Genomic DNA, 19,814 nt, shown 5'->3' on the forward strand with positions numbered 1-19,814 from the left:
GATAGATAGATAGATAGATAGATAGATAGATATGAGAGATAGATAGATAGATATGAGATAGATAGATAGATAGATATGAGATAGATAGATAGATAGATAGATAGATAGATAGATAGATAGATAGATAGATAGATAGATAGATAGATAGATAGATAGATAGATAGACAGACAGATAGATAGATAGATAGACAGACAGACAGACAGACAGATAGATAGATAGATAGATAGATAGATAGATAGATAGATAGATAGATAGATAGATAGATAGATAGATAGATAGATAGATATGAGATAGATAGATAGATAGATATGAGATAGATAGATAGATAGATAGATAGATAGATAGATAGATAGATAGATAGATAGATAGATAGATAGATAGATAGATAGATAGATAGATATGAGATAGATAGATAGATAGATAGATAGATAGATAGATAGATAGATAGATAGATAGATAGATAGAAATATGAGTATGAGATACAAACATAGCTGGAGATAAATAGATAAAACCTTCTTCATTTGTATAGAATAATAATAATAATAATAATAATAATAATTCAGTTCATTGATATCTCCACCAGTCCATGCAATGCTTCTATTATCTGGTGGGGGGGGGGGGGGTGAATTAATAGATCTCCCACTATCACAGAGTGAACATTATTCAAACCATGTATTCCTGGCTGAGATTATAAAATAACTGGCTCCTCTCTGAATTTTCCCCTGGGCCAGTTTCAAAGTTTCAAACACCGGGACGCATGTTAGTATTTTGATTTATGTTCTAGTCTCCCAAAATAAATTGAGACTTTGCCCAGCTAGTAGAGACGCACAATGCCGAGTCTATATTAATGGCTTGCGGAGGAGCCATACCGCCGTTGATTTACCAGCTAAGCAGCCTGTTTGCCAACAGTACAGACGCAATGAACTTCGCCTGCCAAATCATTTTTGAAATGAGTTTTGGCCGCGGGCAGTAAAAAAACAACAAAAAAAAAAAACGACAAAAGACACAGGTTTCATTTTAAACAATGCGCTAAATGGAAACGCCCTGCCATTTATTTATTTATTTTTATAAAGTGACCCACTTTTTTTATTTTTATCGCTACCGGTCTTTGAATGTGACAGCTAATTAATGACTGCGTGTAATGGAATAGACGTGACTCCTTCAGATTTATGATAAAGGGATTCTGAAAAGGTCACATACAACTCTTGCTATAATTAAACTTTTCATTAATTTTTCAAATGCACAATACCCTGCACATAATGTACAAATTGACCAGCTGCCCTCGTCATCAATTATTTATGGCAAATGCTTCAATATTAATGGTAATTAAAACTTGTCTCTAAAGCAGTCCAGATGGCTTAGAGGAAAACCGCGAGGACTGGAAAAGAGACAGTAGGCAACGTGGTCGGATGGATTCAATGGTTCTGCTAATTGAACAACTAAAGTCTTCACCTCTGACATGTAGGAGAAACACCTAGACTGGTGTGAGGCCGCGCTCACAAATCAGTGGTTAAATGGCTTTTGCCACCTATTTTTTTTCTCTTTATTGCCAAAACTGGGACCAGATCCAACAGGGCAGACAAACACAGTATTAAGCTTTGCTGTATACTGTACCCCCTGTTCTTGTTGGAAGGCCCCTAAGGGAGTAGGTCAGAAAACCAGGCTACAGATAAAAATATGAAGCTACAATAGATTTATACATAACAAACAGTAGCACAATTACACCAATAAAGTACTATACATTGCACAAATAACAGTAGCATGTGGTGCCCAAATAATATTATCATACAGTGCTCAAATAATACCACCATATGGTACTCAAATAAGACTGCTATATAGTGCCCACATAATTTTACCATAGTGTGCTTAAATAATACCATCATACAGTGCTCAAATAATACCATCATACAGTGCTCAAATAAAACCACCAAGAATGCTCACATACTGCCATGTTGTGCTGAAATAATGCCAGCTTACAGTGCTCAAATAATATCATCATACATTGCCAAAATAATACCATCATACAGTGCTCACATAATACCACCACACTGTGCTCACATATGACCATATTGTAATGACGGGGGGTAGGGAAACGGACAAGTGAGCCCTAGTCTACCCGCCACTCTGTCCCTGCCTACTTGCAACGACCCGCCCTAGGCGACGGGGTACAACTGGGTGGCGGTCCCTGCGCTCAGTAAGTGCACGACAAACATGACAAACATACAAAGGAATACAAGCAAGGGAAAGGGGCAGTTGCCCACGGCAATACCGTGAGCAACCAGAGTGGTGAACGAGCCGAGTCAAGCCAGGAGTGTGCGAGGTACCAAACGAAGAGCAGAAGAGTAGTCAGTAAGCCAGGGTCTGTATGGAGCAGGATCAAAATAGAAGAAGCTGTAGCTGGGCCAGGAAACCACACGAAAAGAATCACAAGCACCGAGGGACAGGAAGGGCAGGCTTAAATAGACCGAGGGCGGGAGCTAGCTGAGTCTGGCCAGGTTGCGATAGGCTCTCCCACTCCTAAGCCTGCCAGCCTGAGTGGTGGAAGCTGGTGTCAGTCTCAGGGATGTAGATTCAGGTGCTGACTGATTAATTATGGGAGTTAACCCCGAAGCTGTGCCTGGCAGATCCTTTACACATATAGAGCACAAATAATACCTCCAGACAGTGCACAACTAATAACAGCATACACTGCTCAAATAATACAACCATATTGTAACCAAATAATACCACTATAAAGTGCTCAAATAATACCATACATTGCTCAAATAATACCCCTATACAGTGACCAAATCATACCGCCACAGTGCTCAAATACCACCATACAGTATCTAAATAATACCGCAATACAGTGCTCAAATAATACCACCATACAGTATCTAAATAATACCGCAATACAGTGACCAAATAATACCACCATAGAGTGCCCAATAATACCACTATACAGTGCTCAAATAATACCACCATACAGTGCTCAAATAATACCACTATACAGTGCTCAAATAATACCTCCATACAGTGCTCAAATAATACCACCATACAGTGCTCAAATAATACCGCCATACAGTGCTCAAATAATACCGCCATACAGTGCTCAAATAATACCACCATACAGTGCTCAAATAATACCACCATACAGTATCCAAATAATACCACCATACAGTATCCAAATAATACCACCATACAGTATCCAAATAATACCACTATACAGTGTCCAAATAATACCACTATACAGTGTCCAAATAATATCACCATTCAGTGAACAAATAATACCACTATACAGTGCCCCAACAATATCCCTATACAGTGCTCAAATAATACCACCATACAGTGCTCAAATAATACCGCCATACAGTGCTCAAATAATACCACTATACAGTGCTCAAATAATACCTCCATACAGTGCTCAAATAATACCTCCATACAATGCTCAAATAATACCACCATACAGTGCTCAAATAATACCACCATACAGTATCCAAATAATACCACCATACAGTATCCCAATAATACCACCATACAGTATCCAAATAATACCACCATACAGTATCCCAATAATACCACTATACAGTGTCCAAATAATATCACCATTCAGTGAACAAATAATACCACTATACAGTGCTCAAGTAATACCACCATACAGTGCTCAAATAATACCACCATACACTGCTCAAATAATACCACTATACAGTGCTCAAATAATACCATACACTGCTCACATAATAACACCATTCAGTGCTCAAATAATACCACCATACAGTATCCAAATAATACCACCATACAGTATCCCAATAATACCACTATACAGTGTCCAAATAATATCACCATTCAGTGAACAAATAATACCACTATACAGTGCCCCAATAATATCCCTATACAGTGCTCAAATAATACCACCATACAGTGCTCAAATAATACCACTATACAGTGCTCAAATAATACCACTATACAGTGCTCAAATAATACCACCATACAGTGCTCAAATAATACCTCCATACAGTGCTCAAATAATACCACCATACAGTGCTCAAATAATACCACCATACAGTATCCAAATAATACCACCATAGAGTGCTCAAATAATACCACCATAGAGTGCATTAATAACAATCATGAGGAGGGTGGTGGAGGTTCTAGGGATTTTGCCTCTCTATAACCCAGCCTTGCATTTTATATTGCTGGGGTAACCAATAACTATAATGCAGAGAATTGATGGTTGTACAAAGTTTGTCGGCTCTTGATAATGGAGAGTCCTGATCAGAAAACCTCTTCTATTACCCTAAACACCCTAATAATCTAACCCTAAAATTACATCAGTAGGTACAAATAAACTCAGTTTACTCCACCTATGGATTAGAACCAGTATTAAGCAGCCAACGAGGAATATTTTATGGCAACAATACGTATGTCACATGGGGGTTTTACATAGGACTGCAGGTGATCATCCTTATACTCAATATTCACTTACAGGGAGTTACATGTTTTTAACCACTGGGAGGATTATTACAGTTTAAATTGTCAATTTAACCCTTTTGTGCAAAGTGTATAATGAAATAGGTTTACCTGTGACCCTATGGCGCACCACACATTGTGATATGACCATGAACTATACCATTTATAAACTTAGCTCTGCTACATCTCTATCACTTAACGTAATTTGGAGTCACCTATTGATAATAATAGGGGATTGCTTTCTTTAGCATATCCTTCCAGCCCGGAAGCAGCTTGTCAGCAGAACCTAGGTATCGTGTCAGACATATAGACAACCTATGTCTTCTGCAGGGCTAAAAATAAAAGAAGAGTCTACATGGAATTTCCCATAATTCTTGGCACCATTACTACAATGGCCTCCTTGTGAAGGGAGTGGAACCAATACGTCAGTGAGGGAGAATGGAGTCTGACTGGAGACAGAGGTGCAACTTGAAGCTCCTGGGTCCCAGTGCAAAATCTGTAACAGGGTCCCCCCACCATCCACAATTTATAATACTGGGGTCTCTGGGTCCTTGGACCCCCTCAGGCACCAGGGTCGGAGGTAATTGCTACATCTGCATACCTTAGAGCTCCGTCCCTTGATGGGGACTTATCCAATCAACATGAGGCTTCAATGTGACTTTTTTTCTGCCCATTGCGGCACGTAACTTGTGGATAAATCATTTTTACAAACATAAAACAAGCCGTCGTCTATTTTGATCAAAGAAACGGGTAAAAACATCTGAGATGGAAACCGCATAGAGCATCAGATATGAAGCTTGTAATCTAGAAGCAGAAACAGCAGTAAAACACTGGAGTTTTATCTCCTCGTCTGAATTTCTGGCTGAACCAGACGCAATAATACAAAATTGTTTGGCTGCTAATAAAAAAACAAAACAAAAACAACAATCTGCAGTAAAAACTTTTGATTTCTTTAGATCCTTGTTTGCAGCTTCAGCGACAGTCGATGACATTTCCTTCTTTGAAGGAGACATCAGAGACATTTAAATGCATATGGCGACCGTCACCCCCAAAAAAACAGATGACCATGCCGGGGGAGCCCGCGGATGACCAGGCACGTCCCCTGCAGCTGACGGTCAAAAGTAGTACTACATGGGGCCATTCCGATAAATGCCCATCCATGTAAAACATGGATGCTCCAAGTCTGCCAGAATGGGGGCTGCTCATACAGAGTGGCTCTTCATTCTGGCTCATAGAGGTGGGTCATGAGCCGGGGACCCCTTTTATATAACCTCCATATACCCTATATAGACATGTTTTGTCTTCGTAAGACAACCCCTTTAAAACTACTGTTGACTGTAAAATTGAATGGCAGAAATAAATAGTAATCACGGACCACATGCCGTAGCAGAGGCGGTTAATATAATGGGCAAAAGGGCAATTGCCCCAGAGTTTCCACTGAAAAGGAGCCACTACCGACCCATCCCCTCCATGTGCCAACCACTCCTCCTCTTCTTCCTCCCTGTTGGATGGGGGTTAAATCATGGCAGTTGAGGTAATTCTTAAGCACTATATAGCAGTAATATTTATGCATTATTCATATAGCACTAATATATAGGTACTACAGTATTATAAAGGAAGTGTATGCTACATCATATTGGCACAATAGGGCAGTATTATATGGCCACTTTACAGTACTACTATGTGCCTCTACGAGGTGGTATTATTTCGACAATTTATAGCACTTTTATTTTGGTACTATTAGGCTGGATTCACACGAGTGTTGCGTTTTTGCGTGCGCAAACAACGCGGCGTTTTGCGCGCGCAAAAAACATTTGACAGCTGCGTGTGTCATCCGTGTCTGATGCGCGGCTGCGTGATTTTCGCATAGAGATGAGGCTAGTCGACGCCCGTCACTGTCCAAGGTGCTGAAAGAGCTAACTCTTTCAGCACCCTCGACAGTGAATGCCGAACACAATATCTAAAAACCTGTTGAAAAAAAGAAAACGTTCGTACTTACCGAGAACTTCCCGGCCGTTGCCTTGGTGACGCGTCCTTGGTGACGCGCCTCTCGACATCGGACCCCACCTCCCTGGATGACGCGCCAGTCCATGTGACCGCTGCAGCCTGTGCTTGGCCTGTGATTGGCTGGAGCTGTCACTTGGCCTGAATTGTTATCCCGGGAGATCAGACTGGAGGAAGAAGCCGGGAGTTATCGGTAAGTCAGAACTTCGTTTTTTTTTTACAGGTTCATGTTTATTGGGATCGGAAGTCACTGTCCATGGTGCTGAAACAGTTTAACTCTTTCTACACCATGGACAGTGACTATCTCCTGACGTCGCGTACCGATAATTTTTTTGCCGGGTTCGGCCAAAACGAGTTCGGCCGAACCCGGTGAAGTTCGGTTCGCTTGTCCGGCTTCGCTAATCGCAAAGACACTCCGTTTGGATGTTCGGAAACAGAAAAGCACGTGGTGCTTTTCTGTTTACATTCATCCTTTTGACAGCTGGTGCACAAACATGCAGTTCGCACGGAAGTGCTTCCGTGCGACATGCGTGGTTTTCACGCACCCATTGACTTCAATGGGTGCGTGATGCGTTGAAAACGCTGAATCAACGGACATGTCGTGAGTTTTTGGCAACGGAGCAATGCTGCGCAAAAAACGCTGCCATGTCTGCACGGCCCCATTGACTAATATAGCTACGGGCAACGCACGTGAAAATCACGCGCGTTGCACGCGCGTATTTTACGTTCGTCTGAATAAAGCCTTAGGCAGCACTATTCTCCATATCAAAAAATTTAAATGGGGCTACCCGACCTTAATTTATCCCTGGTCTACCCAATTATGACATTTCAGAGAGACATGTTGGTGGACCCTTAGAAAAACAGCAGGGGTCTAAGCTCAAGCTATTGGAACCCTAACGCCTTTGACCCCATAATTCATTTTCTAGTAATACTAGTAGTTATGAAAATCTCTGAGCAAAGCCAAATCGTTTTTGATGCTCTATAGAGCGCTGCAGTCCTTTCAGTCTGGAACGATGTGGTGGTCCTAGATTGTGGGCTTCACTCATGCCATCTGTTTTAAAGTGAACCTCAAGTTATGGAAAACTTCATAGAGTACCGTCAAAGGTTTTCATCAATGGGGGTCCAGAAGATGATATCCTCATTAATAGCCAGAACACAGGGGACACTTGAGGTACCTTGTTGGCTACTCTTGGTCTTATTCGGTAGAGTTGAAGATCAGCCTAAACGGCAATACAATACGTTTTCTAGGACTAGAGGTACACTTTATTTATAATTGATTTACAGAACGGTATATGTATTATAGAAGCAGCATGGGTTGCTGCGATGAGCCCATTAGGGCACCATTTCAGGTTCATCTTACAACCCCTATCCAATGAGTGGCTTGAGCTTGCTAAAGGGTCAGGACTCAGTCCTTATCTGCAAGAGATAGGAAGGAACAGTTCAATAAGCTTAGGGCTCTCCAGGATAAGGATCAGGCAGTGGTTGAGGGATGATGTTTTTCCTTATTGTGGCCCCCATATTTATACAAAGGGACAACAGAATGGTACGATAACCCGAGATTGGTCAGGACACTCCCCTGTTTTTAATAAGACTTTAGGCGTTAGACATTCACTTTGCATGAACAAATTATTGAACTTCAGGATAAAGAAACAAACTTAAAGATTTTGTGACACTTGAACATATAGTTTAGACTTTCAGCATTGCTGGAGTGAAAGAGAAACTCCATCATTGTCCTGGATGACAAAAAAATTAAAGATGTGTCTCCAAGAGGGCAGGAGAAAAAGCTCTTTAGGGCAATCCGGCCCCAGCAGACTAAGGGCTTTTGCACAAGACCAAGTGCCACTCGGGCCGTTTTTCACGGCATCCGAGTGGCACCCGATAGTTTTCACGAATCCATTCACTTTAGCCCTACTGCACACGACCATGTGTGGCGCCTGAGTCCCATCCGTGATCCATGGAAACATAGGACATGTTTCCACCCACTGAAGCCAATGGGTCGAGGAAAACTATCGAGTGCCACCCGGATGCTGTGAAAAACAGCCCGAGTGGCACTCGGTTGTGTGCAAAGGGGCTTACAGGTCAAATCAATACTGACACAAAGCTCCTGCCAATGATGAAGGGAGCAGTTTTCAAATGACAGCTGCTCCTTGTCATTACAGTGAATGGAACGGCCTCCATGTGACACAGTTCCTTGCATATTATTTTTCAATATAATATGCATATGTTGCTGACACAGGAGGATTACTAGCAAGTGAAAAATTACTCTTCCCACTGTTAGAAACTTTATTAAAGGTTAAAAAATATGCCAGAGATATTCAGCTGTCCACCGTAGAGTATGGGAACTGCCCCGGACATGACTATCCTACAAGCAAAAATTCTTCACATCTATGCACCTTCCAGCAAAGTCCATCCTACAGAATCACAAACATTGATTCACAGAATGATATCTTACTGTCCAAGAATAACGGAGATCAGGTACCATCATGCCAACAACGAAAAGGTCATCAAATTGCAGATATAACGCACTCAAAATGTGCATGCCCTACTATGCCTTGTCTAGTGAGAGAATAAGGAAAATTATGTAAAAACATAATGTCTAAAAACAGAGACAACCTCGAAGCCGGTCTATCGACCATGTAATGGCCCCGGGTCTGGCTTCTGGGACCTCTGGCGACCAGCTGCAATGCCGAGAGAGGCTGTGGCTGGCCATACATTTCCCCTGTAGCGGTCCCTGAAAATATAGTATTACGAGCCGGCCTGGTAGACCATGCAATAACATGGATGGGCTGGGTCCACCAGAGCTAGAGCCCAGCTTTGATAGCAGCTCTCCAATCTAGCTAATAGAGGGGAGTCCTGAGTGGTAAAGACATGCATATGCTTTCTGAACCCTCACCATACCTGGTATGTGAATGTTGAATAAGGACATGATACTTTTTTTTAATCCTTTCTGCCCGAGACAACTGCAGGAAAACTCTCTCTATATGAGAATGTATTTGATGAACTCTTTGTAAGCCAGAATTTCATTTTGTACTTAAATCCCTTGGAGCCGGTGGGTCTAACAAATGTGTTGCTGAGAAATGGAAACTTGTGGGGAGAGAAGTCCATCATTTGTGTGCAAGAACATTGTCTGACGGTTGGTGCTTGTGATTGTGTTGATGGCAGTGGAAATAAGCCCAGGATAGGGAATTGTACACAGCTCCTCTGGGCATATATCCATCACAGTGGGACATTTTTCTTCTGCACGTTTTTATGAACCTGTATCAGTCATTATGATGAAGCATAAACATTCTTACAGCACAAAAATGCAAATATGGAAAAAATGAATCTCCGGGCCTAAAAGAAAGAATAACTGTGTACATACATTACATTACTTATCCTGTACTGATCCTGAGTTACATCCTGTATTATACTCCAGAGCTGCACTCACTATTCTGCTAGTGGAATCACTGTGTACATACATTACATTACTTATCCTGTACTGATCCTGAGTTACATCCTGTATTATACTCCAGAGCTGCACTCACTATTCTGTTGGTGGAGTCACTGTGTACATACATTACTTATCCTGTACTGATCCTGAGTTACATCCTGTATTATACTCCAGAGCTGCACTCACTATTCTGTTGGTGGAGTCACTGTGTACATACATTACATTACTTATCCTGTACTGATCCTGAGTTACATCCTGTATTATACTCTAGAGCTGCACTCACTATTCTGCTAGTGAAGTCACTGTGTACATACATTACATTTCTTATCCTGTACTGATCCTGAGTTACATCCTGTATTATACTCCAGAGCTGCACTCACTATTCTACTAGTGGAGTCACTGTGTGCATACATTACATTACTTATCCTGTACTGATCCTGAGTTACATCCTGTATTATACTCCAGAGCTGCACTCACTATTCTACTGGTGGAGTCACTGTGTACATCGATACATTACTTATCCTGTACTGATCCTGAGTTATATCCTGTATTATACTCCAGAGCTGCACTCACTATTCTACTAGTGGAGTCACTGTGTGCATACATTACATTACTTATCCTGTACTGATCCTGAGTTACATCCTGTATTATACTCCAGAGATGCACTCACTATTCTACTGGTGGAGTCACTGTGTACATACATTACATTACTTATCCTGTACTGATCCGGAGTTATATCCTGTATTATACTCCAGAGCTGCACTCACTATTCTGCTGGTGGAGTCACTGTGTACATACATTACTTATCCTGTACTGATCCTGAGTTATATCCTGTATTATACTCCAGAGCTGCACTCACTATTCTGCTGGTGGAGTCACTGTGTACATACATTACATTACTTATCCTGTACTGATCCGGAGTTATATCCTGTATTATACTCCAGAGCTGCACTCACTATTCTGCTGGTGGAGTCACTGTGTACATACATTACTTATCCTGTACTGATCCTGAGTTATATCCTGTATTATACTCCAGAGCTGCACTCACTATTCTGCTGTTGCGGTCACTGTGTACATACATTACATTACTTATCCTGTACTGATCCTGAGTTACATCCTGTATTATACTCCAGAGCTGCACTCACTATTCTGCTGGTGGAGTCACTGTGTACATACATTACATTACTTATCCTGTACTGATCCTGAGTTACATCCTGTATTATACTCCAGAGCTGCACTCACTATTCTGCTGGTGGAGTCACTGTGTACATACATTACATTACCGTTGTTGTACTGATCCTTAGTTACAGCCTCTTTTATACTCCAGAGCTGCACTCACTATTCTGCTGGTGGAGCCACTGTGTTCATACATTACATTACCGTTCTTGTACTGATCCTTAGTTACAGCCTGTTTTATACTCCAGAGCTGCACTCACTATTCGAAAGGTTGCAAATGGTAAGAATCAACAAGTTCACATTCCTAACAGCTTAGCTGGGCTCCTATAATGCTCTGGGACCCTGAGTTAGTTTTACCTATATCACCCGTATACTTTCTAGATTGCAAATCGCCAGAGATGCTGTTGTTGAGCAGTGAATATGAGATGTTTTGACCATTGATTTAAGGCATGTAGAGGAAGCAATTAAACAGAATATATAGGAGGTCTAAGCAGGGGCGTAACCCTGAATAAATATGGAAATATAAGATAATGACATTCACATAGTGGAACATGTATTTATTGTATCATTTAAATATGATATATATACATACAAAACCAGCATTCAGATGACCGAGACTCTTTATACTCACGTCATTATTTGATTCTCTATTCCCGGTTCCACCAATGCCCCATCAACAAACAGGGGAACAGATGTAAAGCCGTACTTGCTCCACGACCGTCCCTCATCAAAGCTGAGCCTGGGGACAATATAAATACAGTTTCTTTTAGAAGTTTCTCCTTTTTATGTTCTCTGTTTTCAGCTAATCCGGAGGTTGTGGGCTCCACCGGCATCAGAAAGCGATCATTATCAGAGAGTTACAGTAGGTAGGACCCGGCCGCAACGATCCCGGTAATAACACAGTTCTGCCATCATTTGCTTTGTACTCAGTGTCCTGTTTTGTTGCTAGTCCCTCAGACTCTCCGCAGCAAATCAAAGCACCGTGGACCCATAAAAGCTTATTGATTCCTAAAATTACAACTTTCCAGAGCTGGGCTTTTTAGGAACTGGACATTTTAGCATTTACTTTAATTGATGCCTTGGAAAGACGTGCAGGGGGGGGGGGGCGGAGGGGACTGCAGAAGTGTCGATGGCTACGGATTTTGAATTTCAATTCAAACCTGCAATTTTTTGTTTTTTTATTCCTGGGTCTGAAATGATTTGTGCGTAACAATCAACATCAGGGTTCCTTGTAAACATTCACTTTAGAAAATAGAGAAAATATAGAAAAAAGAGCAACAAGAATTCCAAGGAGCAATCTTCTGGAGTACAAAAAGAAGGAAGACAACAGCAGGGTGCCCCTAGTGGTCATATACAACCCACAAATGAACATCTTGAGGAAAACTGCTGCTGATCTCCAACCTATATTTAACAAAGACAATAAACTGAAGGAAATATTCCCAGATTTACCACTCCTTGCCTACAAACAGCCACCAAACCTAAGGAATCCCCTGCTCAGAAGTCCCTCTCACCACCATCAGAGACTGGCACTTTTCCTTGCAACAGTAGAAAATGCAAGACCTGTACCAACATCTTGTCATCAAACACCATCCAGATACCAAACACACAGCAGGACTATAAAATCACTGGCACGTTCTCCTGTACATCCTCCAATGTAGTGTACATGATCCTGTGTACAAGGTGCATCAATAAAGGAATCTACATTGGAGAAACAAAAACTACAAACCAGGATGAATCTTCACAGACATACAATAAAACAGGAGGTGGATACACCCGTGGGAAAACACTTCTCTGGACCTGATCACAGTTTGGCAGATTTAAAGGTCCTCATTCTGAAGGGTCATTTTAAAAACAACAGAGAAAGAAAGATTGGGGAATTCAAGATGATGATAAAATTCCAGTCATTGACACAAGGCCTCAATCTAACACCAGGATTTATGAGCCACTACATGGACACACGTGACGTCCCCCATCAGACTGACTCCAGATGCCTTAACTCCTAAGTCATCACCCCTATAACCCCAGTTTTATTGCCCCGGCTTATCTTAATGATGTATCACCTCATGTACTAATTGTCTTTGTGTAACATCTAAATGTTGTGCTTTTTTCTAAATCATTCATTTGTAAACTGCCTGAAGAAGGAGCCTCTGTGCTCTGAAAGCCGCATATAGAACTTTTATGGTTGGCCAATAAAGGTATCATACCTACTATACTTTTGTATTTTTTGACACAAAAGTATTTAACATTTCATAGAAAATAGATAAAAATACTGACAAAGATGAAATAGTTGCACTATGCGCCTATGGCTCTGAGAAAACTCTGATCTGTCTGAATCTGTAATACGGCGCCTATAGCAGTCTATGGACTCATACTATAATTCCGTATTCCTCCATTTTCATATTGTGGCATATGAAGATTTTTTTTCTGTTGAATTTATACAGAATCGGTGAGAAAATAAATTGTGCCATGTTCCATCAGATGTTGTATTTTAGATTTATTCCTCACTACCATTGAAGAATACGGAGTGCCAATATTAAGGTTCCATATAGCGACATTAGGAGTGCAAACTGTTTTTCGCGTCCGAGTTTCCTCTGTGTGGGTCCCATAGACTTGAGTCTATTGAGGGATCCGTAAAAAACGGAACAAAAGAGGACAAAATAGGACAAATAGTGTGAACGGCCTCATTGAAATACCCGCGTCCGAATACCTCGTTCATCTGAATTCGGCCTTAGGATGATTATATAATTGTACTTGCATTTGTTTATTTATCTCAGCTTATTAGCATTATAATAGTAGCCAATCACATATATAATTAGCCTTCTATAGCAATGTCACATACTGATTAACAACCTCTGTATGACTATTCGGTGACGTCATTAACAGGAGGCGGGGCTGTGACAACCTCTTAACAGGTTTAGTACATTTATTGAGAATGTTGTCCCAAAGAAAACATAATAAAGACATAATTAAAATAAATAAATATAATAAAAAAATAATGAGAAAGTAAATAGCGCTTGAAAAACAAAATTTAAAAAAAGCAGCATTGACTCAAAAATAAGTCATATTTTTCTTCCAACAAAATATACGTGTTGTGTCCTAGTAAAAAATAAATCTTAGATTAAACATAAAAGTCCATTACTTAAATAATAAATAAAAAAAAAATAAAAAAAAATAAAAAAATAAAAATAAAATAAAATAAATATATATATACACACACACACACACACACACACACACACACACACACACACACACACACACATATAAATAAGACTGAATTTCTTACCACAAATCTCGTACCGGCAGAGAGGTGTGTTTCATTGCTACCAGGGCCCCACCCCAATCTAAAAACCATATATTGTATTCTTCTTCGAAAATCTATAGGGGGGAGGGGTAAAACAAAATAAGTGATACATAAATACAAAAAAAATAATGTTAAATAATAATAATAATGAAAATATATATTTTATTTTTTAGATGAAGGTTTGACAGACTTAATATAGTGTCCTCCATATAAAGCCCGGCCTTCTCATGGACAGTATTTAATTAAGAAGGATCATATTGATCTGTTAGACATTAGCTGTAAACTGCTTAACTAAAATAGTGATTAAATTGTCAAGTGCAATAAATATGCAATTTTATAAGAAGGATTTATAAGCATTACTTTTTTTTATTTTATATATATATATATATATATATATATATATATATATATATATATATATATATATATATATATATACACATCATGGCAGGTTTGAATAGATTTTCCTTCAGGCTGTGTACAGGACATTGATGAGCCCCTCCCCCACACAATATATTTTACACTGGAATTTCAGATGTGGTTGGTGTTTTCCATAAATATGTGAAGGATCGTTGCTTGTAGTTATAGTGCGATACAGATGTAGCAGAACTGAATTTATCATGTGGCTTCAATGTTTATGATCACACAAAAAAAAATATGAAATTAATATTCTCTAGAGCTTCACTAAATCAGCTGGAAAATGATTAATTCTGCATTATAACTAGTCTTATATTATTATTATTATTATTATTATTATTATTATTTTATATTATAATTCGTCTCCCTTTATTTCTATTCTCCCTTTTTCCTATACTCTTTCTTCTTGGTCTTCCTCTCCTTCTACCTCCTCATCTACTTCTTCCCCTTCTACTTTCTCCTCTTTTTTTGCTATACTCTTTCTTCTTTGTCTTCCAATTCTTCTTCTAATTCTACCTCTTTCTCCTCTAGTTCCTCCTCTTCTTCTTCAATTGTCAGGGTATGTTCACACGAGGGCGTCCGTTACGGCTGAAATTACGGGGATGTTTCAGCCTGAAAACATCCCCGTAATTTCAGCCGTACCGGCATGTGCAGGCGCTTGAACACCGCGTCCATTACGGACGTAATTAGCGCTGCTATTCATTGGAGTCAATGAATAACGGCTCTAATTACGGCCAAAGAAGTGACAGGTCACTTCTTTGACGCGGGTGTCTATTTACGCGCCGTCTTTTGACAGTGGCGCGTAAATTACGCCTCGTGTGAACAGACAAACGTCTGCCCATTGCTTTCAATGGGCAGATGTTTGTCAGCGCTATTGAGGCTCTATTTTCGGGCGTAATTCGGGGCAAAAACGCCCGATTTACGTCCGTAAATAGGCCGTGTGAACATACCCTAAAAGTGGTAAAATATTCTTGAAGTGAGAACAGTTTAACCATGCCGGCTAGCTTTAAACTTCAATGTTATGTTGCCTGCATTCAATATACTACTACTGCTGCTACTGAAAACTACTACCTCTGCTGCCACTACTACTGCTACTTCTACTACTACCTCTGCTGCCACTACTATTACTGCTGCTACTTCTACTACTACCTCTGCTGCCTGTACTACTACTGCTGCTACTTCTACTACTACCTCTGCTGCCACTACTACTGCTGCTACTGAAAACTACTACCTCTGCTGCCACTACTACTGCTACTTCTACTACTACCTCTGCTGCCACTACTATTACTGCTGCTACTTCTACTACTACCTCTGCTGCCTGTACTACTACTGCTGCTACTTCTACTACTACCTCTGCTGCCACTACTATTACTACTGCTACTTCTACTACTACCTCTGCTGCCTCTACTACTACTGCTGCTACTTCTACTACTACCTCTGCTGCCACTACTATTACTGCTGCTACTTCTACTACTACCTCTGCTGCCTGTACTACTACTGCTGCTACTTCTACTACTACCTCTGCTGCCACTACTACTGCTGCTACTGAAAACTACTACCTCTGCTGCCACTACTACTGCTACTTCTACTACTACCTCTGCTGCCACTACTATTACTGCTGCTACTTCTACTACTACCTCTGCTGCCTGTACTACTACTGCTGCTACTTCTACTACTACCTCTGCTGCTGCCACTACTACTGCTGCTACTGAAAACTACTACCTCTGCTGCCACTACTACTGCTACTTCTACTACTACCTCTGCTGCCACTACTATTACTGCTGCTACTTCTACTACTACCTCTGCTGCCACTACTACTGTTACTTCTACTACTACCTCTGCTGCCACTACTACCTCTGCTGCCACTACTACTGCTACTTCTACTACTACCTCTGCTGCCACTACTATTACTGCTGATACTTCTACTACTACCTCTGCTGCCACTACTACTGTTACTTCTACTACTACCTCTGCTGCCACTACTACCTCTGCTGCCACTACTACTGCTACTTCTACTACTACCTCTGCTGCCACTACTACTGCTACTTCTACTACTACCTCTGCTGCCTCTACTACTACTACTGCTACCTCTGCTGCCACTACTACTACTACTGCTACCTCTACTACTACTGCTGCTGCCACTACTACTGCTGCTACTGAAAACTACTACCTCTGCTGCCACTACTACTGCTACTTCTACTACTACCTCTGCTGCCGCTACTATTACTGCTGCTACTTCTACTACTACCTCTGCTGCCGCTACTACTACTGCTGCTGCCACTACTACTGCTGCTACTGAAAACTACTACCTCTGCTGCCACTACTACTGCTACTTCTACTACTACCTCTGCTGCCACTACTATTACTGCTGCTACTTCTACTACTACCTCTGCTGCCGCTACTACTACTGCTGCTGCCACTACTACTGCTGCTACTGAAAACTTCTACCTCTGCTGCCACTACTACTGCTACTTCTACTACTACCTCTGCTGCCTCTACTACTACTACTGGTACCTCTACTACTACCTCTGCTGCCACTCCTACTGCTGCAAACTTCTACTACTACCTCTGCTGCCACTACTACTACCTCTGCTGCCACTACTACTACTGCTACTTCTACTGCTACTACTACCTCTGCTGCCACTACTACTGCTACTTCTACTACTACCTCTGCTGACACTACTACTACTACTGCTGCCACTACTACTACTGCTGCTGCTACTTCTACTACTACCTTTGCTGCCACTACTACTACTACTGCTACTGCTACTACTACCTCTGCTGCCACTACTACTACTGCTGCTGCCGCCACCGCCTACTACTACTACCTCTGCTGACACTACTACTACTGCTGCCACTACTACTACTGCTACTTCTACTACTACCTTTGCTGCCACTACTACTACTACTACTGCTACTGCTACTTCTACTACTACCTTTGCTGCCACTACTACTACTGCTGCCACTACTACTACTGCTGCCACTACTACTACTACTACTACTACCTCTGCTGCCACTACTACTACTACTACTATTACTACTACTACTACTACTACTACTACCACCTCTGCTGACACTACTACTACTACTACTACTACTACTGCTGCTGCTACTTCTACTACTACCTCTGCTGCCACTACTACTACTGCTACTTCTACTACTGCCACTACTACTGCTGTCACTACTACTACTACTGCCACTACTACTACTACTGCTGCTGCTACTTCTACTACTACCTCTGCTGCCACTACTACTACTACTACTACTACTACTACTACCACCTCTGCTGACACTACTACTACTGCTGCCACTAATACTACTGCTGCTACTAATACTACTGCTGCTGCTACTTCTACTACTACCTCTGCTGCCACTACTACTAATGCTACTTCTACTACTACCTCTGCTGCCACTACTACTACTACTGCTGCCACTACTACTACTACCTCTGCTGCCACTACTACTACTACTACTGCTGCCACTACTACTACTACTACTGCTGCCACTACTACTACTGCTGATACTTCTACTACTACCTCTGCTGCTACTACTACTACTACCACCTCTGCTGACACTACTACTACTACTACTACTGCTGCTGCTACTTCTACTACTACCTCTGCTGCCACTACTACTACTGCTACTTCTACTACTACCTCTGCTGCCACTTCTACTACTACTGCTGCCACTACTACTACTACTACTACTGCTGCCACTACTACTACTACTACTGCTGCCACTACTACTACTACTGCTGCTGCTGCTACTTCTACTACTACCACCTCTGCTGCCACTACTACTACTACCACCACCTCTGCTGCCACTACTACTACTACTACTACTACTACTACCACCTCTGCTGCCACTACTACTACTACTACCACCTCTGCTGCCACTACTACTATCACCTCTGCTGACACTTCTACTACTACCTCTGCTGCCACTACTACTACTTCTACTACTACTACCACCTCTGCTGACACTACTACTTCTGCCACTACTACTACTGCTACTTCTACCTCTGCTGACACTACTACTTCTACTACTACCTCTGCTGCTGCCACTACTACTGCTACTTCTGCCGCCACCACCACCACCACTTCTATTACTACTACTACTACCACTACCACTACTACTACTACTTCTATTACTACTACCACCACCACCACTACTACTTCTATTACTACTACCACCACCACCACCACTACTACTACTACTACTACTACTACTACCACCCCTATTACTGCGAATACTACCACTACTACTACTACTACTACTACTACTACTTCCACCTCTGCTGTCACTACTACTGCTGCTGCTACTTCTACTACTACCTCTGCTGTGGCCACTACTACTGCCACTTCTACCTCTGCTGCCACTACTACTACTACTACTACTTTTCCTACTACTACTACTACTACTACTACTTTTCCTACTACTACTACTACTACTACTACCACCACCACCACCCCTATTACTGCCAATACTACCACTACTACTACTTTTACTACTGCTGCAACTACTTCCACCACTACTACTACTACTATTACTACTACCAAATACTACCACAACTACTACTACTGCTGCTACGATTAATACTACTGCTGCTGCTAATACCACCGCCACCACCACTACTACTGTTTCTGCTAATACTACTACCACCACCACTTCTACTATTACTACTGCTGTAACCACCACCACTACCACTACCACCACCACCACTACAACTACTACTACTACTACTACTACTACTACTACTACTACTTCTCCTACTACTACTACTACTACTACTACTACTACTACTACTACTACCACCACCACCACCCCTATTACTGCCAATACTACCACTACTACTACTATTACTACTGCTGCAACTACTTCCATCACTACTACTACTACTATTACTACTACCAAATACTACCACAACTACTACTACTGCTGCTACGATTAATACTACTGCTGCTGCTAATACCACCGCCACCACCACTACTACTGTTTCTGCTAATACTACTACCACCATCACTTCTACTATT

General features: G+C 41.3%; 1 protein-coding gene across 1 annotated transcript in view; it reads right to left on the reverse strand.

Moving 5' to 3' along the window:
- SORCS3 (sortilin related VPS10 domain containing receptor 3) overlaps nt 1-19,814 on the reverse strand; it is a 550,689-nt gene that overhangs the window by 98,547 nt on the left and 432,328 nt on the right. The window contains exons 13-14 of the mRNA XM_075842847.1: nt 14,347-14,438; nt 11,692-11,799 (exon numbers count right to left, since the gene is read on the reverse strand). Of these exons, the coding sequence (XP_075698962.1) occupies nt 11,692-11,799; nt 14,347-14,438 (200 nt within the window). The remainder of the gene's footprint in view (nt 1-11,691; nt 11,800-14,346; nt 14,439-19,814) is intronic.

Source organism: Rhinoderma darwinii, chromosome 11 (genome assembly GCF_050947455.1).
Source record: "Rhinoderma darwinii isolate aRhiDar2 chromosome 11, aRhiDar2.hap1, whole genome shotgun sequence".
NCBI lineage: Eukaryota > Metazoa > Chordata > Amphibia > Anura > Rhinodermatidae > Rhinoderma > Rhinoderma darwinii.